This window comes from Manacus candei, unplaced genomic scaffold, assembly GCF_025592945.1.
Source record: "Manacus candei isolate 608988 ecotype Guabito, Panama unplaced genomic scaffold, ASM2559294v1 h1tg000018l, whole genome shotgun sequence".
Lineage (NCBI taxonomy): Eukaryota > Metazoa > Chordata > Aves > Passeriformes > Pipridae > Manacus > Manacus candei.
Window position 1 is genome coordinate 19585949 of NW_026138066.1, and position 25203 is coordinate 19611151.

General features: G+C 40.7%; 1 protein-coding gene across 17 annotated transcripts in view; it reads right to left on the reverse strand.

Moving 5' to 3' along the window:
- SOX5 (SRY-box transcription factor 5) overlaps positions 1-25203 on the reverse strand; it is a 636847-nt gene that overhangs the window by 271436 nt on the left and 340208 nt on the right. For 6 of the 17 annotated variants that reach the window (XM_051784944.1, XM_051784943.1, XM_051784942.1 and 3 more), the window contains exon 1: positions 23983-24155. The exons of 7 other annotated variants lie outside the window; for them this stretch is intronic. In XM_051784944.1, the coding sequence (XP_051640904.1) occupies positions 23983-24020 (38 nt within the window). In that variant the 5' untranslated portion in view covers positions 24021-24155. Of the gene's footprint in view, positions 1-23172; positions 23832-23982; positions 24157-25203 lie in introns of those variants that run through there. 4 more of the 17 variants (XM_051784945.1, XM_051784932.1, XM_051784941.1 and 1 more) reach the window with 3 other exon arrangements.

The following is a 25203-nucleotide window of genomic DNA, read 5'->3' on the forward strand; positions in this document are numbered from 1 at the left end:
AAGTGCACCTGTTACCTGGCCTTTACACCCCTATTGCCCCTTTCCCTCTGCTGCCTCTCTACCCCCACATCATGGATATAAAGCACAAGCCACGTTTAAATTGAAGTGCCAAAAACATGGAGTTTGTCTTGCTGTTAAGAGACCTTAAAATATAATTCAAATATTAAGACACCTGTACACCTCTGAAAATCTGACTAGGAGTCCATCGATGCCTCTAAGTACCTACAGAACTCTACAAACCTCATCCTACTTCCCTTCTTTCTTTTACACTGTTCACTAGACAGCATTCTATACCTGCACTACTCTTTTCACTCTTAAAAGCACTTACAAAATACTAATTACTCTTCACATATCCCTTCTGTGAAATAAATAAGGATTATTATCCCCTCTGAAGTAAATACGGATTACTAACTACTTTTTACAGTCTGAGAAAATACAGAAGAGGATTTTAAGTGGTCTGCACACCACAATGTGAAGAGAAGATATTGAAGCATGGATTAAGATACAGAAGTTCTCCGTCCCGTGCTCAGACTATGACTGTCTAAATCTTACTCTTCTATTTGCAAATGACACTCTTAGCCCAATTGTTTCTATCTGCTGGCTGATGATCAAATATTTAATGTATGCCATAAAATGAAAATATGAACTCTACAGCAGTGCCTCCTATTTGTCATGCCCCATTACTTAGACCGGGTGGTAACATGTGCCCACATGATGGTTTTCAATTTTATTATAGTCTCTATTTGCTCACTCACTTAAGATGTTTAAAGAAGAGTTGTATGGATTATCAGACAGTCTGAAAAGTTCAGTTCAGAGCTCTTCAAACACATTCATTTTCATCTTATTAGCACAAGTAAAGTGAAAGCCTTAGGCAGGTAATTTACCATCCAGTTTATCCAAAGGGACTTCTAAAGGAAAAGTCAACCTTTGTAAATTGTTTGTGATAATCTCCAAATTGATCATTAATTATCAGCTGCTACTAAGCGTTTCTTCCATCAGCGGCACTGTGAAAATAATGCATTTCTCAGAAAATCTACCATTGTTGTTACTGCCACCTGTGTAATCAGCCATTATTAAACCCAGCAAAGTTACATGACAGGCAGCAGCCTCGTTAAGTGAATCCTGTCCAGCAACTCCATTTTCCAGGCAGTTTAAAAATTCGTTGTCCACCAAGCATTGCTTATTAATGTTATATTCTACATTCTATACCTTCTCACATATAGTGGTAGCTACAATTAATTTAGACCCACTTAACTGTGCTTAATAAAACACACGTTGTTTTGTGCTGCCAAACTCAAGTTGATATACACAAATTTCATTTTCCCCTCTGCGGTTTTCTGATTTTCTTCTACTAGAAGTCAACACTTACAAATCTAACAGTAAAAACTTAAAAAAATCATTCCACGCTTTGTGGAAATGAACTTGTGAAGAGACAACTGCAAGTCTTTGCCACCCTCAGGTCCACATCACACAGAAACAGAGCAGGACCTTTATGTTTGTCAAAATCCAGTTCAGTCTTGATGCAAAAATTCAGTTTTCCAGAATTTAATACACTACACACCATTTTGAGAATTTTAGGCAATACTATGTACAGTATCCAACATTCCCACAGTTCCTACTTTAACTCCATTGACCTTAATGAATAGTTGCCAGTTAACTTTACTGCAGCAGCCTGAAAAATCGTATTTTAAAAAACAACCAGGATATCCAAACATGACAGCAATAAACTGCAAGCCTGACAACCATTTAATCGTGTATTGCCATGCACCTCATAGTTATAGGAAAGAAAGAGTTAACAGAGGGAAGACATAGGCAGGTAAAGAAATTTTTTAGAAATGCATTATCCCAAAAAGGCTATATGATTACAAAGCATATAACTGTTTGTTTGGGGGGTTTTTTTAATGGTCTACAGGTAAAAAAACCTGAAACAGGAGAAATGCCACCACCATGAATTGTACGACACAGCAGAATACTCTTTTACTCTTGAGAATGGCACTCCCAGCAGCACTGATGTATATTTCTATTTTTATAAAAAACAAAATTCAGGCTTGTTCTACATATATGCAACCACATCACCTTTAACATGCACACACACAGAGTAAAAGAGTTTTGTTCACACTTAAGAGGACCAACTGTTTATTGGGCTCATAAGCTCCATCAGCAGCAACTCCACACCGAGTCGTAATGATTCCAAATGCAATGGGATTACAGTCACAAAGATGGAAAAAGGCAACAATACCACAGTTGAAAGAAGAACCATCCCTCAAAGACAGTTTTGTTCAAGTTCTCTCAAATTCATATAATTTAGGCTTACAGTTGTAGCACAGGATCTTTTAAATAATGTATATGAAATTTCTAGTTCAAAGGGCAGTAAGCCTGAAATGGAATAGTCTCTTACAGAGAGATGAGACACAAATCTGCTAAAAAAGAAGGGAATAGACTTGTATTTTCTTCAGTGAGATGGTGCCAATGAATGGGTCGCTGCTCTTGTGGGAGCTTGAGCCATAAATACTGCCATCTTCAGCAAAGAAAGCAAAGGGATCCATCTGAACTATTAAGGTGCATTTCTGTTCTAGACAAGGGTAATGTCAAATGGCACCTCCTCACTAAACAGTCCTGAGCACTGGATGCACTGAGAGTCATGTACATCTTTTTGTTTGCTTCATTTTCTGATTTGAGGCCTCTCCAGCACTACTACTCCTTTCCTAAGTCCTGTAGAACCAACTACTCCACAGGCCACTGAACAGCATTTTGTTCTAGTCACATACCATGGAATAACACACTCATTGCAGAATCAGATTTAATGTCCCTGGAATCTACATAGCTCACTTCCAGGATCCGCCTGTTTTACAGAAAGGCAGGTATCTTCAGGAGAAGAATTTTACCTACAGAATTTGAATGCTGGTCACCAGCCAAGAGCATTAGAGAACTCAGCTTGACTGTCAGATCCTGGGCTAAACTTGTAGGACTGAAAATTTAAAAAACACAATCAGAAGTATAAGAAAACACAATTTAGGGAGAGAAAATACATCCTGTGACGTCATTTGTAGCTAGTTCTTTTCAGGAGAACTACACAAGACTCTCAATATTGCTTAACATTGGAAGCGAGATTTATCATCACTAAACAATTTAATAATTTAATTAAATGAGCAGCAACAATTCCTGGGCTGGTAATGAACAATATGATATCAAAGTTGTCATCTCTTTAACAGAACCTTGGTTGATTTTCTGTACATGAGTAGTACTGATTAATTCAACTGTGTCCTCAGTGTGTTTAGTGCCTGTGTAGATACAGGAGAGAATCTTGCAAAGGTCTCTCTGAGGACCGAGCGAGCTTTGAAATTCTAACTTGGGCGACGTTATATGAAATAGAATCCAGCCTACTTGCCAGAAAGCAATAAAAGAGAACTCAGTGAGCCTGCTCATGTGAATACATCTTAGCAGAATCAGGGCCTGCTCAAGCCACAAGGGAGGATAAACTTAAATAAAGCATTTCAGTATAACCATTCTTTCAGCGGTCTTTAGACTGTATTAGTAGCTAACATCTGAGGAAAGGAAAGGTTTGCTGCTTGGCAATACTGTGGTGTTAATGTAACACAATCTGTTAAATGAAAAAGTAAAATTAATTCCAATTTGGTGTCTTCACAATTCACACTCCAGAGACTCTCATGGACTGAATGAAAGACAAGAAGGGGAAGGGAAAATTTAGTGATTTTTTTTCAAAAATGAATTGTCAATTTCTTTCGTGTGTCACCTCATTAACTCAAGAGGCAATCTGAGAGAAAAATTTGTAGGTATTTTTCAACATGTGGTTACGACAGCATAAGAAATGTCTGCCTGTGTCCACCTTCCACTGCCTACTCCCCCCTCTTCCCCTTGTCCTCTCCACAATTCAAATGTTGAGCTTTACTTCATCCTCACAGCAAGGAATGGATTAGGCAGAATTACTTACTGCTATGCCAATTAGGGAGGAATTAATTACAACTTTGCCTCCTGTCCCTCTAAGGTGGTAAAACTGTCTACCAAACCCAAACTGAACACAGCGAAGTGGAGAGCTGCACTCAAGAGGATGCAGGTACCGAGTTTTCCTCCTGCTCCATTCAAACCTCTCACTGCAGTGGGGTGACTTTATGTTGGTTCTTCTCTCCAGGCAAAAAGCATTGCACAACTGAGCCATTGTACTCCTCAGTACTTCAATTCCCAGGACTGTAAAGGGGGACAGTAATAATACCTATTTGTCAGTGGCGTTGTGCAAATCAACCCCTTAATATTTGTAAAGCACCCTGAGATCGAAGCACACAGGGCACCACAGAAGTACAAAGCATTATCATCACTGTAATAAACTGGGGTATGTTCTGAATTAGACTGTTTCTAGTGAAGTCTCTCTGGACTTCCACTCAGGACGCCTTTGGCTTCTGGAGACAGATGCATACGCTGTCCAAACCAAAAAACTGGAAAGCTACACAGGACTTTTTTCTTCAGCAGACCATTTTTTTCTTATTTATTTTTTTCCTCAATAAATACTTTGCCATACCACCCACCACCCACATTCACTTCCAGGCTAATTATACTTTGAAAGACAACCTGCATAAAGATGATTATAGCATACTGAGTCAAGGGAAGGTCTTGTCAAATAAACAGGGTAACTTCCCTTGGTCCGTCTCTCACTTTTTTCCACTGGATGATGAATCCCAAAACCTGTACAGCTGTCCATCTTAAAAAGACTAAACCAATCTCTGTTTCCCTTTTTTCCTTTCTTTTTTGCCATCCTATACACTTCCAGCTGCACCCTCTACAACCTATATATTGTCAAGTAAACCCTGCTGTTCAACCTGGTTACAGAACAAAATGAAGCAATTATGGATGACCCACCACCACTACTTAAAAAAACCCATAAGAATTAAACCGAATATAATCCAAAACCAAGAACTAAGTGGCCAATATCAGGTCATCATCCATTTACAGTGCAAGAAGTAGGACAAAAGGCAGCTACCTCTATCTCTCACACAGGTTTACCTATGTAAGCAGTCCCATCCCATCCCTCCCCTTCCCTCCCATGCCATTCCTCCTCCCATTCTCTTTTTTACCCCACCTCAAGATGTGGATGTTCTGCAGACTAGTGTTTCATAGTTCCAGGCCAGGCTGGATGGGGCCCTGAGCAACTGGATCTAGTGGGTGGCATCCCTGGCCATGGCAGGGTGGTTGGAACTAGATGATCTTTAAGGTTCCTTCCAACCCAAACTATTCTATGATTTATGACAGTGGGGTTGTATGATCTGAAAGAGTTAAAAGCTCTTTTTGACTTTAGCACCTTCTGAAGCACGTGAGGAAGGTGTCTAACCTTGCAAAGATCTCAGCATTTCCTGCTGCCACTGACTGCAACAAACTCCGGGCATTCCATTTTGAGCTCTACAATATCAGGACAATAAGTTACTATTATCTCCTTATTGATTAATCTGTGGTGTTTTTTGACAAACCTTCTAAGTCTAACTGTCCTGCTTTGATAGTCTGGTACTACCTACTATATTATAAAAGGACACTGCTGTACAAACAGAACATGACACCAAGCATCCCTTTCTTCACAGAATAAAAGTAATGCCGCACATTTGGTCGAATCAGCATATAAAGCAGAAAAAGAGGTACCCAGAAAAAGTACCCCACTGACTTGATTACAATATATTTAGAGATTTTTTTATATGATTGTTCTGAGATTGTGTTTTTCTTGTAGTCTAGCTTTTTTAACACAACAGAAAGAGCTAGTATTTACCTAAAGCAAGATACTTTAGTTCGGTTCTTTGCCATTATTTATTCTAGTCCATTTGTCACATCTATATAGCTTATGTCATTATTGACACAGCTATATGAGTAATAACATGTATCATGCCTCTTTCTGTACACAACTCATATAAAGAAGAATAGGACAGTTCACCCAAATGACTAATTATTAAGGGTATTTTTTCAAAAACCAGAAATCAATTGCACATCACAGTCACTGGCTGTGGTCATTCATTACATCTCTGCTGTAGATCCTGCCCTGCTTTGTAGCAGACATGTCATTAACAACAAGCATTAAGAAAATACTGCAGAAGTTTCAGCTCATAGAAGATAAATATGTTAGTCTTTTGCAATGTGTGATAAAAAGATGAGAAAAGTCAAAGGAAAAAAAGATGAAGCAAACAACAGAGTTGGCTTCCTGGTATAGTGACATACTGTTCTCATACTCCTCTTTAGAGACTTGTTTCTCATGCAATCTGATAACACTTATCACCAGTGCTCTACTAAACGTTTAGAGGTTCTGACTTGATTATCTGAACACAATGGAAGACATCAAATGCAGATGAGGCAGAGTTTAAGAACCGAAAGACCCGTGCACCTAGCAGGCACACAAAATTGCCAAAGGAGGATAACAAGCAGTTTTATACACCTAGAGTTTTCGAAGTGCCATGGTCGTAATGTGTTACTTTAATTCTATTCCCTTAATAAACTAAAAAAAAAAAATAAATAAAAGATATTAGCTTTCACACTTTATAATACCAATTAATTCCAACCCAGTAAGAAACAAAAATACATTGTGTAAACAAAGAGGCAATCAAAAGTTCAAAATTTCATTTCAAACCTCTCAGTCAGCAAAGGTGGGAAACCCAGGAGCTGAGCCTGTCCAGTTCGAATGTGTAAAGGGACAGCATGAATCTCTTTCTGTTTATTTTGCTGTGTGCCTTACCTCAAGACTAGATGTTGAGAGGAATAAGTCTGTGGTCTTCTTGTCTATCTAGCTACTTCGACAACCTTTAAGGACTACACTACATAACCTGTAAGGTGTTACTACTTACTGGACAACAACGTCCAGCAGCAGTTACCTATTAGTTAATATTACCTCTATTTCACAGGACAAAAAGAAAATATACATTCTAATTTGGATTATTAGCCATGTAGAATACATCTTACTACCAACTGAATATAACACACTGTAGTGATACTAAAAAAAAAAAACCCAAAACAACAAAACCAAACCCAGAACAAAAATAACCTTAAACTACACTAAAATGGCCCAAAATCTAATCTTTAATTGATGCAATGTACACCCATTTCAGTTTTGCACAATTGCTTCTTCATTCCCGAAACATGAAATCATTCCAAGGGGACTCCAGTCTACACAGTATTTTCCATGTTTCACTTCAATAAAATATTACAAATACGTTACCATGTAGCTGGGATTTTTTCTGCAATCATCATAACAAACCAATGTTTTCATAATGTCGCCACAAACCACAGCTATTACCTCATACAAGAGCACAATGTTTTGGCGATGCAGTGCAAATAGTAGGAACAACTTCACCGTCATCTTCCAAAATAGTTCTTTGAACACATTTCCCAAAAAACAGTAGCAACAAAAGCCCTGCCACTTCATTCTTTCCCTCCACCCCCTTGCTGAATGAGAAGAAAGCACTGAAACAAGCATTATCCTCTCCTATCTCTGTGTTCTGAAGGGGCTCTGGATCACAGTCATCCACAGCTAAATCACACTAAGTCAACAGGAAACATTCCAAAACCTGGAGAAATTACATACGTCATTTAACCTGAACAATCCAGAATAAGGCTTAAGAAAAGCAGACTGTTTAATTAATCTGCCTGTCCCACATGTCCTAAGCAAGTCATAGGGAGGGCTGGGGCAACGCCTAAATAGTACCAAAACCAGTAGTAGTACCCTGTTTTAATGTGAAAATGACACTGACAATTACAGCAGAAAAACATGAAGATGAGGTGAGAACTCTTTTGTTAGTGGTTTGGTGTTGTAGCATGCCCAAAACCTACAGAACTTCAAAGGAGTCAAAGTCACTCAAAGCCTAACAGGGCTGGCCTTTATTTCTGTGTTCAATCTACCATACTTCTTTCTAGACTTTACTCAAAATGGTTTCAAGCAACTTACTGTTAATAAGGATTACACCTACTTAACTGAAGTATTTCCAGAGATCACATCACCATCAGGCCTGATTAATGGGTCTTGAAGTCTACAGCAGCGAGGCTGCGTTCCTTATATATTCTAAATACGACTATATATTTGCATTCTGGATTCTTTCTCAGTGAGAACCAGCGCATGCAAAATAAATTCCACAATCCCACATCTCGTATACAAAGGGCATCACACATATCCTGCGACTTAAGCTATTCTCCTGAAATTATCTTAGTCTCACACAATCACACTTCGAACACCCCATATGTCCAGTTTGGTTATTCCTCCTTTGAAAAGCTAATAAATGTAATACTTAGATGCAACTGCATTTCGTCTAAAAACAATTATCCGCAGTACTTTGTGCCAGGGAAACCGTCAATAGGAATCATTAACAACACTTCCACTTTATTTTCTTCCCGTCTAATGGGCCCAATCCAACACCCAAGTTAAGTCAATGAGAGTCTTACAATTGTTTTCAGTGGGAGCTGGACAGAGCCTTACGATCGTACATGAATGTGGGGCTTGTGCAAGGAGGCCGAATGACAAGCACAGCCTCTGTTTATTCACACAACGACACTGCAAAGAGAGAGGAAGAACAAACTTCCCGTGATGTTCCCACTACCCAGGGCTGCTGAAGAGCCAGTAATAAAAGCTTTGGAGGTGGGGGCAAACACTGCTCTCCGGACTTATTCAGTCCTTGTCCTCTTTTCTAAGACTACCCATAAGAGCATCCAACTCATTTGCTGAAAATCGGACTGACACAGGCACTCGGTGCTGGTAAGATGAAACTTTTACCTATTACTCTCTGAAAGCGCTTTTAAAAATTATAAAACACACTACAAGACTCACCCTTAGTGCTACATATACCCTCCTATTCAACAGGGCTATTTTAATCTCAAAGCAAAACCAAGTCATCCGTACAATATTCACAATTACAATACACATGTATTGCTTTATTGAACTCTACCTGATAAAGGGGTCAAACAACTTATTTCTGGCACTCACTTTGATGTTTCACATAGATAAAAATAAGGAGAGAGGAAAACAAGCTCCAATTTTCCCCCCAAACACCCCCGGAAGTGGTATATTTCCAAATAGATTAGATGCATGGGGCAAACTATTAAAAACACTTAATGGCTCCAAAATTCTAAAAGGACACACAGGTATTTTGTACTAGCTGGTTCACATGCAGTTCTTTCACAAACAATTTTTTATTTCTTTATGAAAATCACGTACTCTTCCTACACACGCGTTCATCTTTTTCTCCCGCTTTCAGTGTTAAATATAACATCAGAATCTTTGAAAATACAGATGTTATGCAGCCTTTGAAATGCAGGAGCCAACTTTGTTCTGGAGACTTTCAAATCTCTATCTATCTAGGGCTTCCTGGAAGGCACAAGCAGCATGCAGTGCTTCAAGGGATTTCCAAACTCCTGCACTGACATGTACCTGACCTCGCTTTCCCTCATATGGTGGAACCAGACAGTCAAAGAAACCAGCAGGTTGATATTCCATAGCTATCTGGTACCAGCATATTGTGAACCTCATTTTACTTGGCATGACGCAACAACAGGCCACAAAGAGAGTCAAAGTCCAACCTTTGAACCTGGTCGTTCATACCCAGCTTTAATGCAAATGCAATTGTAACCTCATGGTAACACTGAACTGGCTGAAAATCACAGCTCTACCAAGTGCATCCTCCTCTGAAAACCATCCTCTCTCTATCTCAGGCTTTTCCTAAGTCTAAACCTCATGGGATGGGCAGTTTCTTTAAAACCAACACAAAGAGATCAGAAAGAAATACAACTATAATTTTAGTAGTGGAAAGAAAAGAAAGAAGAAAAGAAAAAGAGAAGGAAAAAATAGGAGAGAGGGCAATCTATCTGTTCAGCTCTTATTTACAGCATGAGGGAACTTAGCCTTTACAGTGTAAATCAAATTAAACAGTTTGGGGACCTGGCTTGAAAGCTGCTATTTTAATGAAAAGGGGGACAATTGGCAGGTTGTTTAAAACTGTAGCTGCATTCTTTTACCCTCTCTGCCTCCTCCTTCTCCCAACCCTCCCTCCCACACCACCAACTGCCATCTCAAATTTACCTCGCCATGCACTCACTACAGAACTCCCTTCCAACCACAGTGGATTGGAGGAATCTACAGAAAATAAACTGACAATAAATACGACTATATTACCTAAAGGAAGGAGGGGAAGCAAAGAAAATGACCAAATTGTTGACACTGGTCAAGGAGACTTTCCCCTCTAAAATTTCCAAGAACATGAGGGCTCAACAGCAAAGGTCTCATTATGAAGCCAAGCATTTTTTACAGAATTCCTTCTCACCCATCCCTGAATACAGGAGCTTATTCTTGTGCAATCATTAATGCTCAACAGCAGATAGGCTGCTATTTCCCACTCCTGAAGAAACCCATTTTATGGCACACAACATGAAGAACTGCTTCATTAATGAGATGGTTAAGTAACTCCAGTAGAGTTGCTATGGGGAAGCATGGTGACACAGTGGCAGGAGAACTGGCTTTCTTTCCATCTGGATCATCATTTAAAGGGCCTCAGAATTTCCTTAAGATTAACAGGTTTATTGTTTTAATCCCTACCTGTGAGAGTAAGAGGGCTCCTCATAAAAATGTGGAAAGCAAGTCTGACTGCTTGTGGGGGGAAGGTGAAAGGAAAAGAGCTAAGGAAGAGACAGGATGGGAATAAAACAGAGGGCTGCAAGTTTATTCACTGGCTAGGGCTATAACATTAATACTGTTAAGGTTTATTTCACATACAGTTTTTAAAAGAGTCGAATTTTTGCTGTCCATACTTCGTGATTCAATTAAAATTATGCAGAAGCTTTTAAGTTTCCAATAGTATAATCATTTTGTCCATAGAAACCCAACTTTATCTGTCTTTCGGCATCTCGGATCTTTTCCACAAAAAGCCATACTCAGGCTAGTAAAATGTAACAGTTAAAAGCATCACTTTCTCAAGACCATAACACAGAGAAAATGAAATTTTTATAAAATGAGAACGTAAATACCAATCAGTCCTTTTATTCACCCTCCTGACAACCCAGAAGCAAACAATCCAGCCCTACTTATAAATCAAAAGTACATTTATTGAGGAAAGCATCCAGCAACATTATGATCTGACATAAGCAGCTCTCTAGACGCAGCAGCAAGGAACCTTTAGCCCTGTCCAAAGGTGTTAACAATGCAGTACTAATGTGACACGGCACTAAATGGATGGCCAAACACAGAGGCTTTGTTACACACAGGAGGTTGCATTTTTACCATCTTTTTCCAAACATGCACCTAAGGAAAAATGCTATCAAGTCCTTGCAAAGAAGAAAAGGAAAGAAGAAACTATTTTGTCCTGCATATTTTAAGGATAAATCTACCAAAGGCAAAGAAATAATACCTTAATTGCTAACAAAGAGCGAAAGCTCCATAGATTTTTGACTTTTTGTATGGTTCATTTTCCTCTGCTTAAGACTAAAAAATGAACTCGTCAGAAGACCAAATTGCTACATGTACAAATCTCCCAAATTTCCAATTTTTTTTATATATATATATATATATGTTTAATGGATTGACTTTTACCAAAGATTTTAAGACAGTCTCGTTCATTCTAAACCTTCAAACAGTTGAATTGCGTCAAAATCATTGTATTATATGCCTGTAAATTATGCTATCAACCTTTACTTTTCACCACTGAACCACTAAAGGAAAACTGTGGTCCTGATTTAAAGCTGTAAATTCAGATCAAATGGGAAAGTGTTAAATTCAGAAGGGCTTTTGGTCCATTAACTTCCATGCCGATTTGACACGCTCTGCAGTGCTTGGGCAACAGACTCTGCTATACAACGTATTCCTAAGCAAACAGTGCTTTGTGTCATAAACCATCTGGGGTGTCAGTTCTAAGGGCCACTCATCTAAAATCCTCCAATACACTTGGAAATGCTGAGGTGAAGAACAGAAACTTTTCTTCACTACAAAATCCCTTTTGCAAGGGAAAGGGAGACGCTGCCGTCGGAGGAATGACGAAAGGCACAAAATTTTGGCTAAGGTGGTTGTTTTCATTATTCCACTGAAGAAAACCATTGGCTACACGAGCTTTCTAAAACACTAGGATTTTTCTAAGGTACTAATAAAAGTGATACCATTCATAATCTGGACAGTGCTCCCTTTCATATCAGAGCCTATAGTTGCAAAGCTAAGTGCCAAGCAGATGGTTGAAATCTGTTTTGTATTAAAAAGTGTGTGCGCACACGCGGGTTTTTTAGATGGAGTTCTTTGTATTCATATTCAGGCCTAGGTTCTAGCCATCAAAACACTGGCACTGAAGCAATCATTAGCTGCATTTTAGACAACTGGCAACTAAGGTATTCACAGTTCTCCACAAAATGTTCAGCTAATACCTCCCAGATGTATAATTAAGGCAAAAGATCATCATCTTAAATTGGTATCACTGCTTTGGATGGCCTTTCAATAGACTGCACACGTACGTAAAAAGCTATTTTATTTATCTTCTTTTTTAAATAACGTTCTAATTTCTGTTATATTCTAAGTTTTTATAGTTGCTTTTAAAACTACAGGCTTCCATGCCAGACTCTACCCAAATACGACAGCAGAAACTCCCTTCCCCGTGTTTTCCTCTTTCTAAGAAACATCAAGCAGGAAAATCTATAGATCACTTTAATCGTAAGACTTTGCCTTTCTTATCTGATAACCGTTTAGCTTCTCTAAAATGAAAATATAAAATAAGCTAAGCTGTTCTGGAGGAATTAGTTCCAGACAAGGGCAATGAGCTCTCTAAGGATCTGCTGATGAACCTGCTGCTGTTGTGCCGGACAACCCATGGCAAGTCACCTCAGCTGCAAGTACCTCGGTCAACTCATTTGTAAGTAGGTTGTTTATCACCACAAACAGCAAAACCAGAAATGCTTACCAGCATGGGGCTCTGCTGTCTGCCTGGGGTTCTCATGGAATCTGTGAATGGGTGACAATAATTTGCCTGGTGATAAATTAACAGAGGTCACGCTTTCGACAACTGAGGTTATCGAACAAATGTGTACTTGGAAGAAGGTATTTTTCTGCAGCAGTCTCGCTATAGACCTTGGTGGCCACAACTGGGAATTACTACCTCAGGAAACACACAGTTTCAAAATAAAGATTGATTTTGTGTACAGTGCCAAGTCCTCCAAGGCCCAGATGTTAGCTCTGGCACGATTCAGGTACATTTTCATCACCACCATTCTGATCATTCTAATCTGCCAAGCATACATGGTGTTTAGGAGAAGCAGACAGTTAACCTGTCTTTAAAGCACAGCAAGGTAGAACTTCCAAAATCTACGGATTTGAAGCCTGCAGAAATCCCTCCTGATGCTTTAGAAATCCTGGTGGCATCGCAACTGATGGAAGTTTGCTGCAGATTAAGGAAAGTCAGGCTTCTGCTCAGTGATCTCCTCATGAGTCACCATTTCATGCCATCATGGTTTACTGCGGTGAAGAATGTCTGCCTTTTGCATAAGGTTGAGCAGAACATTAATTAATTAGGCCTACATTTTTAGGACCTGACACTGAACTCCAGTGCTACTGAGTCCAAACACTCTGAATGAATGGGCACTTTTTTAAAGGATGCCTTGACTGGCCCTATCACAAAATAGGTCTTTGTGAACACGCTGCTGAATAACTACTACTGAAACACTATGGAATTGGCCTGATCATAATCCATTATCTTGAAAGTAGTGTCCCTCATAAAGAACTTATCAAAGAGAATAACTTAATAGATCAGTCATGATATTCATGGGCTACACAGATCAAATCCACCCAGGACTCCTTCAGTTTATAGCCATTTTCTCAACAGTGTGTAGTAAGCGATGCAACACACAGCCCAGACCTACCTTCAGACCTCAGTGTTTCAGCTCTACTCTCAGCTGGAAACGAGAAAAAAACCCCACTAAAACAGATTAGAAGAACTTTTAACATGAATAAGAAAATAATTCCTCCCTTTTAATAAGGTTGTATCCTTTCCTTCGTTTTGGATCTCCGTGGCACATGTAAAAAACAGATGTCAAACGTGCGGGTAAGAATCACAATGCATTTTGTGTTCTGCAGTGTAGTTTTTGCTTTTAGGCTCTTGGTTTGCTCACTGTGGCTGCCTACATTGCTGCTTGCAGTAGAGTCTGTTCCTCACATTAATGCTCTCCATGTGAAGAATTTTTTCCTGGACTCCCCTCGTGCCTGGACCTTAGGTTATAAAACATGTGACAGCTCTCATACACACGGCTGAAGATGTTAACTGTTCTCCAGGACCAAAGTTAGGGTAGCACACGCTGTCTCTCAATTTACTGCTTAAACACAGCGGGTGCTGCTTCCTAACTCCAGTTATCCAAACTTGCCTCCAGGTAGGGAGTTTAGAAGCACGTTCAGGTAATTGGAGGGTCCACAGACAATACACCCTCCCAGCCCTCAATGATATGACTGTGGTTGTAAATATTTCTTTACTTTATTTTATTAATTATATTCCACAGTCCCTATTTTACATATTTAACTAATCTGAGTACTATAGTTCATCTTGCTAGAATGAGACATTTAGAAATTCTAATTGCACAGAGAGAAGTCTATAATTTGCAGTTCTTAGGATCTCAAGAAGGAAAAGGAGGGTGTCTTGAGGTTAAAAAACAGAACTACCAGTCAGTATCTCTACTTTTAATACTCACACGCGCAAAAGATTTTGTGACACTGTTCCTCAGTTTTCTCAGCTATAGGTTGAGACTAATCTTGCTTCTCAATCTAAAGAGCATAGAAATCTTCATGATTTGTATATCAATGCTTTCCAAACGCTCTGAATTCCTAATCAAAAGGCTTTATAGGAAGTATGAATCTATTATTAATAATATCAGTACTTCTAACAGTAAAGCAACTTCTACATACATGCATGCAGAAAAAAATACAGAGAGAATACACATGCACATATATTGCTCAATTTATAAATTGTTAAGCCTGGCTTCAGGACTGAAATCTCATTCATGAACCACGCTAGGGATCTCTTACCTACTCTCCATTTCTGAATTTTCCCCATACAAAGACACATTGATATTACTCTAAGCTCTAAGCACAAAGGCTGCTCTGTGGAATGGAAAGAAACCTTCTTTTTTGTGTTTGTACAGTGACAAGCATAATGGGGTCCTGATTCAGGATGCTTGCACTCTACAAAAACACACTAAATCAATGACACTAATACACATGCAGATTATCTATAAAAGAGGTGCATGGCATACTTGAGAGTGGCTCAGTACTTTTCCCATACTTTGCTTGGTGTTTCATGCAAACGCCACAGCCTAACGCAGGTTCCTGAGTCACACAATTAATTTCGGAGTTTAGGCAAGAACAGCAAAAGTGAGCAGAACTTCCGAAACATAAGTAAAGGACGAGAGTCCTCCACTGAGAAATTCTGCCAATTCTAATCTCAGTTGCAAAACCAGAATCAACTTGATGCTCATATGGTTTTGACAAAGATGAGAATCAGTAGCCTTCTTTACAACACATCATAAATATCTACTTAAGTGTCCAAAACCCAGGAGCAAAAGACAAATCAAAAGCTGAACCTAAGGGAGAGATGTATTTTCTATGTCTATGTATTTTCAAACTCAAAAGCCTGGATATTTTTAACAGACGTGGAAAAAAAGAACTATTTGGCTTTACTCAGCAACTGCAGAAGGAAACCGTATCAAAAGAATAATGTTGCATGTTCTGTTTTCACTTGATTTCATTTAGCCCTTCAGTTCTATTTCAGTTATGTTTCATTTAGCCTATTTTTTTTTTAAATAATCATCATGTTTTGGTGATTCACATTTCACACCAGCACAGGAACAAGTCATGTAAATACAACACAACAAAATGACCCAGTTTGTTAATAGACATGCCAAATGGGTAAGAACATCCTTCCCTCCGCCCTTACCAACCATCACCTTCCCACACATCTCATCTCTATCCAAAAAAACCTCTGCCCCAGTGAGGCCATAGCATTGAAATTTAGGGATAAAGCCCTATGAATAGAAATTTGACTAAACCTTTGGAGCAAACGTTTTCAGCCTTGTTTTACAAAGTGAATGTAATTAGGACGCTATGGGAATTTATCTGAAAACAGAAGACTTCTCCACAATCAAATACAGCATGGACAGAACTACAGCTCCTTCCCAGCACAAAGCTCTGCTGAAGTGCCTCAACCCCAACTCAGGCAGCCCATCCCTCAAGGTGAGAGGACACCATAGGCTTCATGCCCTTCACTGAGCATTCTCTCTCTTAAAACAAGGAATACCTCCAAATTACAAAAATCGTGTGTAGAGATGCACTTTGGTCTTTCAGACTGTTGAATTTTAGCTCCATCACATCCTCCACTAAAGTGCAGTCTCTTCAGGATTCAAAACTAACTGAAGGTATTGCAACTTAATGCAACCCAGTAAAAGGGCACACCAAAGCACAGGGAACAAACACGAATGTGTCTGTGCACAGGAGTACACACACCCTTGGGATTTTGTTAGGCTCGCTGTTTTAAATGGCAAAAAACAGTTTGGTGGAATCTTTTCATGTATCTATGGTAAAAAAGGAATAACAACATTAACAATTGTTCCAAACCACTAAAATTTTCCTTACTCTTGGTCTTCTGCTACATATTGAGTTGGCAATGGCAAGTAACTCCAGCTCACTGTCAGATACATTATCTCTGCCCATGCCCAACCTGTGAGATGAATCAATGAAACTTGGGGCATTTTTTTGATTCCCACATCCTTAGAACAATAAAGCCCAGCACCAAAGAAACCAAAAGGAACTAGATTCCTAGGTCTTTTCTCTCTAGAACTACAAAGGTCCATGAAGAACATGCAGACAATGCTCTTAACGGTACAAAAATAGCACGTACCTCCCTCTTGAGTTCCTCACCACTAAAAAGAACTCTGATTATTCACAAAAGAAAATTAAATTTCTATTAACTCTGCTTATATTTTTGCCTCCCAAAATAACAGATTAGTAATACAGAAACAAATGTGTAGTAATGGGACTATAATACAACCACAAAGAAAAATTAGCACTAAGGAAACATTTTATGGTATGTTTAGGTCAAATAGCACTCAAACATCCACATCCCAGGAAAAAAACCCAAAACAACAAAATTAAGACAGTCTACATGAACTTGAAAAAACACAAAACCAGAAGTACTTGGCAAAACAAAATTATTATAGATCTCAGAGAGAAGATGTCAATACGAATTTCGATACTTGGTCTTAAAAAAATAAAAGTATAGAAAGGAAATCTGGAATATTAAACATAAATTTTAAAAACAGCAAAATATAAATACAATTTGAAAATTGAGAAATGTTACCTGATTAATCCCACAATACTTTTAAGGGAAGCAAGGTCAAAGCCATTTCAAACTTTCATAGCAAGCCCCAAGCTTTTTCTCATTTTCACTTCAACTTTCAAAGTTCCATAAGTCAAAAGTAATACCATCATGTTGGAATTACTTTTTTTTTTTTCTTTAAACAAGGTGACAAAAGGATGTGTTGAAGAGAAGTGCCATACCAGATCAAAACCAGGGAGTTGGAAAATATTTGCCAATTTCTTTCGAAACAAAGTAAGAAACAACAGCTCCCCCAATACCATGGCAGCACTTGAACTTCATATTAACATCTGCTAATTCTAGCAGTTGGAATTCAACCCGTCTTTCTCTTTTCCTTTTTCTGTTAAAAAAAAAAAAAATAAAAAAAATTTCGCACCTATCCTAAAAAAAGACAGACAGCTTCTCTGAATTGCCACTGCACACCTCACAATTTCCATTCACTCACATTCTTTTCAAGCACCATGGCCCCTGCAAGCAGCGCTCACCAAAATTCTTCCAAAACCTTGTCTAGATCTGCTCTCTCCCAACGACTACCGCGCGCAGAACTTCACGCTGTCACAAGGACATGTGGGCTCAGGGACAACTTTTAGAGGCTCTTGGCTTCTCGGGCTGGCATAGGCTGGGCTCGACGCGGAGGTGACAAGCGGCGTCTCTCGCGCGGAGGCTGCGGCGCGTTGGGCTCCCCACCGTGGCCCTGGTGCCCGGTGGCCGCAGGCAGAGCCCAGCCCCGGCTCCAGGCGAGGCACAAGCCACTTGGACCAAGCCAGCCCCTCGTAGGGTGTGGGAGAGGTGGGACGTGTGGCAGGCGGCAGCCCGGCATCGTAACCCTCGGCAAAGGCGCGGGCGACAACTTTATGGCGGCTGCCGGTGGCGGGGTTTCGCCAGGGGGTCTGTGGGAGGGGACGTGGAAGGTTCAAGCACCATAAATAAGTCCCCGCCAGGTGCAAGAGTGCGCGACCGCTCGCCCTCGCCCGCTGCCTGGAGCCCGCCGAAAAGCTCGAGAGGAAACCACAACCCGTCTCAAGAGTTCGAGAAGTAAGTTCTGGCTTAGGTAATTCAATAACGTGACGAGGGTTTGCTTAATTTGCAGTTTTGTGGGTTTTAATATACACACGTGCAACGTAATTTTACCTTTTGGAGGGAGCACAGGAGACTTCGTGCATTTTCCAAATTGGATAGAGAAATCCACAGCTACTTTAAAAGGGAAAAACTCTTTGCTTCTAGGGATGCTACTTGTTAAACAATGAACTCCTTTCCATCAGCACAGACATGCTACTGCTACTGATTAATTGCTGTGGGCGCTTCTTTTCTCTTAACTACAGTAGCAGAATTCACAGGAATTGAGTATCTCCAGTGTGTACAGGTACAACATGACAACGTGTTTTTTCCCCCTTCACGTATGAGTTAATTATGCTATAACCAGGCCTGAGAAAGAAATTAATAAAATACAACAAAACAGAAAGTCAAGAGGATGTCACACTGACATCTGCAACAGTTGTGAAGGCAGAGGTATCTGACAGGCAAACATGCAGGTATTCTGTTCTTTAAGTCTAGTATGAAAAGCATGCAAAGAAACTATAAATCTTCCTTGGGAGGAGATACTCTTTTTCCTGTATAAATACTGTTAAAAGTGTATTTTATACAGCCACAGATATACCATATTACACAGACACATAAGCCTATCCTATCAGGGAGCTTCATGTTTAAGTAACTCAACTATATGCCTCCTAAATGATAAAGCCATAAATGCTCGTTAAAAGCTCCCTGAGAAGTAGTAAATATTTTGTAAACTAGCTACATATTTAAGATCTCTGGACAGCAAGAGAAGGAAAAACAATTCCTCTCCTATCTAAAGGTACCAATCAAACACACTATGCACATAAACACCGCAAGATGCTTGGTGGGAGACTGTGTGTATGTGTTTGTGTGTGTTTTAATTAACTCCTTGAATGCATATGATGAGCCAGCCACCCAGAATTAGTAATGCCAAACTCCCAATTTGATTCAAATGCAATGAATACAACAGTCGAATTGTGCGGGCTGGTGTGTCACTCATCAGCTCTCTCATTTGGGCTTTTGCCTTCCAAGGCTAGTTCACAATTTCAGCAACTGGTAAATTATTGAGATGTTCATTAAAATCCATAATCTGTAACAGTCAACTTCTTCCTCGCTAAGCATAAGCACAACAAATTAAATTAGTGCATGCAGGACAATAATGAGAACTCGGCAAATGCATTAATTCCTTCAGCCTTATCTCAGAGAAATAAAATTGTGTTAATTTTCATCACTGTGAAAAACCAGCATCTGAAACTTTTAACTGGCACTCTATTTAATATTCTTCAAAACTCAGATCCCTAGAACCACAGACTTAAGCAATAAAGTCCTTTCTTAAAACATCTCAATGGAAGTTAAAAGCTATTCAGCCCGATATTAAAGAAATCTCATTGTTTGCTTTTAAATGAAGGAATAATCACTCTTACTTCCACAGGTAGATTTTAGGAGAGTGGGACGTCATTCTGAGCAAGCTGGTTAATAGAAAAGTATTATTCTTTCTCCAAAATTCTCAGCAAACGCAGCAGAAGAAAGCTTTTAGGATAACTTTAGCTAAGAAAAGCACTTAGGAATACGCAAAGTTTCCTTTTAGGAAAATGATTTCTCCATTTGACAGTGTTGGTACAACCCCAAAATAAATTCAGTGGGAGTCTGAAATGACTCGTGCAGTGCAGCAGTGAAGCAGCTAAGTATATTTTTTTCCTCCTAGCAGAGAGTTGCTTTACATCCCTGAGCCCTTCCTTTCCACAAGCTATTCACTAGCACAGACAAGGTTTCGAGAGCACAGAACTGGTGACTGTAAATGCTGAACTTGTTCTACTGTCCCCATCCCCACTGCTCCCATCCATGCCTTTTGTCTTTTCTAGCTCTTCCTTTTTTCCTATGGAGGCATTAATTCATCCTTACTTCTACAAACGCTGCATACCACTGTACCTTGAACTGGCACGTTAAAAATAAAAATTATAATTAAAAACAAAGAAAATAATGAGAAAGAGAAAGGGTGTCACTCTGTCCGGATTCCTAGCGTAGCCTCTCTCTCAGTCTACAGAGAAATGTAAATATGCAGTAATTAATTTGGGTTTAAGAACATTCCATACACTAGGGACATTGTTAAGCAGTCACTTTATCTATTTTTCATTAATCAGATTTTATTAAGATATTAAAACTTTATGTTGGGCATTTCTGAGTTTTTATCATTCTGTAAATCTCCTAGCTGTCTGCGATGGTTCTGGCTGCATTGTCTGTACCTCTTCCTCAGTGAAGTAAACTTTCTTTCTATTGTGGCCATACTTGTTATATTTAATGACCCGACTAAAAAAAAAAAAAAAGAAAGGAGAAAAATCAAACAACAAAAGAGTTATTCTTTTTGAGACATTTAGAGCCAATTCAGAGTGCCACAGGTACATCACAGAGTATATCTCAGAAGTTACCCTTTCCCTGTGAAACACACGGAGCAGATTCCAGTTATAATTTCTTCCTACAACGTTTCTGCAAACATCATCCCCCTCAGCGTACACATTCTGATGCTCCTCTCAATCAAGCAGCCGAACCGCCACAAACAGAAAGAAAGACGTGCAAGGAACTTCTCAGGAAAGGACGAAAACCCTCACATTTTTTGGCACGGTAATTAATTATACATGTTAATTCACAAAACCTACTGCAATTTACCAGTGATGCTGAATGAATTAATGGATGTTTACTCGTCTGACACTGAGGATCATTTTCATTCCAAGTGTGTATCATAAATGCACCCCGATAACAGCTGCAGACACACAAGAGAAGTCCCCTTGGTTCAGCTGCCTTCAGCTGGGGTGACTGAAAGTTTCTGAACTGTTTGCAGTTTACTGGGATACACTGGAACATCACGGGAGAGACGAGCGGCAAAGAAGAAGAACAACCTCCTGAGATACATACAGGCGCTCTGAGATCTGAACTGCAAACAACTTTGCCTGACAAATCTGTATCTCCCTGTGCTCTGCTATTCAGGTTCCAAAAGGAATAGCGGGAGATGGATAGTAATAACCAAACCGAAGCGGGTCATGCAGATACAACACGCTGGACCCCAAGCGACTGCAGAAATGTGCTCCAAGAACTGTGCTTACTGAGAATCTGAGAAAATAACCTGCCATAATCGTCTAAAAAACAATCATCTGTGCATCGTGCATATATACACACATGAACTCTGTAAGCATTTCTGTGTCTGGGGGTCTGTGCATCTCTGTGTAAAACAAAGTGCGTCCTCTTGGCTGTTTTCTGACAAACACACGTACTACATGGACAGTGCCTTCTCTGTGTATGTGTGTGTAACTATAGTCAAACACACACAATGTAAACAAATGGTAATGATTAACAAAGATAATGGTTTGTATTCCCAATTTCAACTGCAGAGGGAAAAATTGTTGAAAAAAAATTTTTTTGAAAAAAAATTGTATGTCCCGAGGTTCATTTTTATTGCTTCCCATTTCTGCTGCTTGCTGTTATCTGCATAGCAAAAGGAGAGCAGCGTATTGATTATTTAACTAGAATGTTTACAAGAGCAAAGCTGGGATCTCTGAAAATGAAACGTATGCCTAGACGGGGGGGAAAAAAGAGTAGGGAAGCTCATTCTATTTCTAAGGAACATGTTTTGTCCCAAATGATTTGTTTATGTATAAAATTTATATAAATATACATATATTTATAATGCAGAGAGACTTCAGATAAAAAAAAAGTCCCCCAACAGGAAAATGAAAGGACTTCATTCTGCTTCACAGAGTTTACAAGTATTGTGTTCATCACAAAGTTCAAAGAATAATCGTAATCACTTGCTTACACATTTCTATGCATAATCTTAATGAAGCATATGAAATACTTGAATCTATGGATTGTAGGAACAAGACAAATACATCAGCATCATCATGTTAGATCAAATCTGACATCAGAAACAGTAACAGTTTCCTCAGGTAGTTGAACTAAGTTAACACAGTGGACATAAACAAAACCAATTTTGTTCTATTATTGTAATGATAACAAACCAAAGAAAAACGTCGAGTATTCCAAGTAAGTCTGGAAAATTAACTGTTTTAAAGATGACCCTGGAGTAGAGCGACCAAGACAATTCCACTTTCTAGTAAAGAAGCGTTCTAGTTGCAGAACAAGGATTGAAAGTGTTAAAACAGTTCTTTTCTGCGTTTCCCAATTTCAGTTTTCTCTGATCTTTTAATTCAGGCATTCTTTCCTGTCCTTTCTCTGCATGCGTGTTCCTCAGCCCACTTAAAATGTTTTTATCTTGCCTTCTTTTCTATGCCTTTACTATCAAATTCAGTAGGTTTGAACGATGAACAGCTTGACTTAGCATATTTTTAACCAGCTGGTCTAGCACCTAGCTTGTATTGCATAGTCAGATACAACCAAATGTTTATACAGGAGGTAGCTTTCACGAAGATGAGAAAAACCTCAGTAACGCGCATCCTGGCGTTCTTTTATTTACCGCTTAGAAATGAAAGTTTGGATTGTTTACTGCAGCCGCACAAGGGACTATTAATAACCTTTAAAAAAGAAGCTGGAGGGAAGGGATGCGGGACCATCAATGGACGCGTGTGCAAGCGCCTGAGAGAACGCTTCAAAACCTCTCAGGAGTGCCAGATTATATGAAATAAGGACTAAACTCTCAGAGGTCACAAGCCGTCGCCAGTGACAGCAAAAACTTAATTCCAGGCAGGAAAGGCTCCTGCTTCGGGTAGGGGAAGACGGGCACATCTACGTCATACCCAAGCCCCGCTCGTCATACCCAGACCCCGCTCTTGACACTCCGCGAGAGAGGCGACGGCCAAAACTTGGAAGCAAGAGTTTCACTTCTTCCTTTCTTTTTCTTTTTTCCCCCCCTCTCTCCTCAGGCAGAAAGATGTTCTCCTGACGGAGGGCCGGGATGTTAACTTGCCTAAAAATAATCGCTCCTGCTAGATCAACAAAAGGTCATGTGCTCGGCGGAGCGCCTTCCCAAGTTTGACGGGAGCCTGAGGTTGGAAGTTGAACCCCCCGCCTCGCCGCCACCGGGCATCCTCTGATCGCTTCCCGGGGAGTCTCCGGGCAGGAGCGGGAAGGCGCTGCCCAGGAAGGTGCCTGGGCGAGCCAGTCGGGCCAGAGGAGGGTGGGCAGGAGGAGGGCACGGCAGCCTCCGCGGCCGCGGAACAAAGCTGCGCGCCGCGGGCGCACCGCCGGGGCGGCGGGGCCGGGGGCGCGGCGGCGCCCGCCCCTGTCCCCCCGTCACTGACACGCCGCTGGAATAGCCAAGGTACCGCGGGGGGGGATGGAGGAGGGGGACACGGACGGACCGGGGTGGGGGGAGCATCTCCCCGGCCTCCTGCCGCCGAGCGCCGGAGTTGCGCGCCCGTCCCCGTGTCCATGTCCCCGCTGCCCATCCGCGCACACACGCGCGCGAACACGCGTGCTCGGGTAAATTAAAAAAAAATAAATAAAAAAAATAAAAATAATGCAAGAACAAACAAACCACGAAACAGAAAAAAAAAATAATTAAAAATGAAAGGGCAACAGACACCCCCCTCCAACACACAACCCCCACCCCAACAACTCGACTCACCTTTCAAACTCCTGAGGTAAATCAGGGTCAGTTAGCATGCTGGAAAAGCACAATTTCCCTTTGTCACAGCAGCCACCTATGGTCGCCTCCAACTGAACCTGTCAAGTGAGTCCAAACCTTCTAAACCGATTGATTTTCTCTCTCGCTCGCTCTCTCCCTCCCTCCCCTCCCTCCCTCTCCCTCCCTCCCTCCCGGCTCGCTCGCTCTGAGCGAGGACTCCTTGACCAGTCTCTTAAAGGGGCAGCGCGCTCGCAGCAGGATGATCGCGCAGCTCCCCCCGCCGCGCTGGGCGACCTCCGGGGGCCTGTCCTTTCCTTTTAATTCTGCTCGCCCGCCGCCGCCAAACGGGAAAAGTCAACTCCTTCAATGTCCTAAAAAAACGTGGAGAGGTGGAGGGGGATAAGTAGGGGGGGGGTGGTGGAGTGGGGGGGGAAGGAGGGAGGGGAAAAAAAAAAAAGGCAGCCCGACAATCCACCTAAACCGGCAAACCAGGAGCAAATCCCCTGCGCTGAGGAAGATCAGTGGAGAAAGAAGATAAAACAGGAGCAGACTGATTAAATTGAAACAGTTATCAACTCTCGGAGTTGAAATAGGGGAGAAGAGATTAGACATAAAAACGTTACCAAAGGCATTTGTGTTCCGAAGAATTTTCATTCCTTTCCCCCCCTCCCTCCCCGCTCTCTCGCTTTCTCTCTCCCTCTTTCTCTCTCTTTGGGGAGGGGAAAAAAAAAAAAACACACCCCGCACAACAATCAGGCATTGTTCTGAGGGAAGAAAAGCAACTTTGACAGATTGAAATATAGCAGAGGCCCCTTCAAGGAAACCTGTAAACAACTTGTCACTCACTCTGTCGGTCTCACTGTTAGCTCTTGCTTTCCACAAAGTGCTGCGAACCGTCCTGGCAACAAACCCAAAGTTTCCTCAGCTCCAAACTCCATCAAACAGCCCTGTTGTGTGCAAGGGAAAAGGTAGCCACATGCCAAAACAGCGGGCGCGCACACGAACGCGCACACACACGCATGCACAAACAACAACAAAAATAAACTTTCCGTTCGTCTGCTAGGGCTTTTCTCGTTTTCTATTTAAACACACCCCTCCCCTTTCTTTCCCCCCACTCTGGGCGAGCAATAGGAGTCCCTCGGCCGTGGCTCTCTCTCATTTCCCCTGCCCAGACAGCCCCTGATAACAAGGTGGACGACGCGCGGTTGCAGAGCCCCTCGG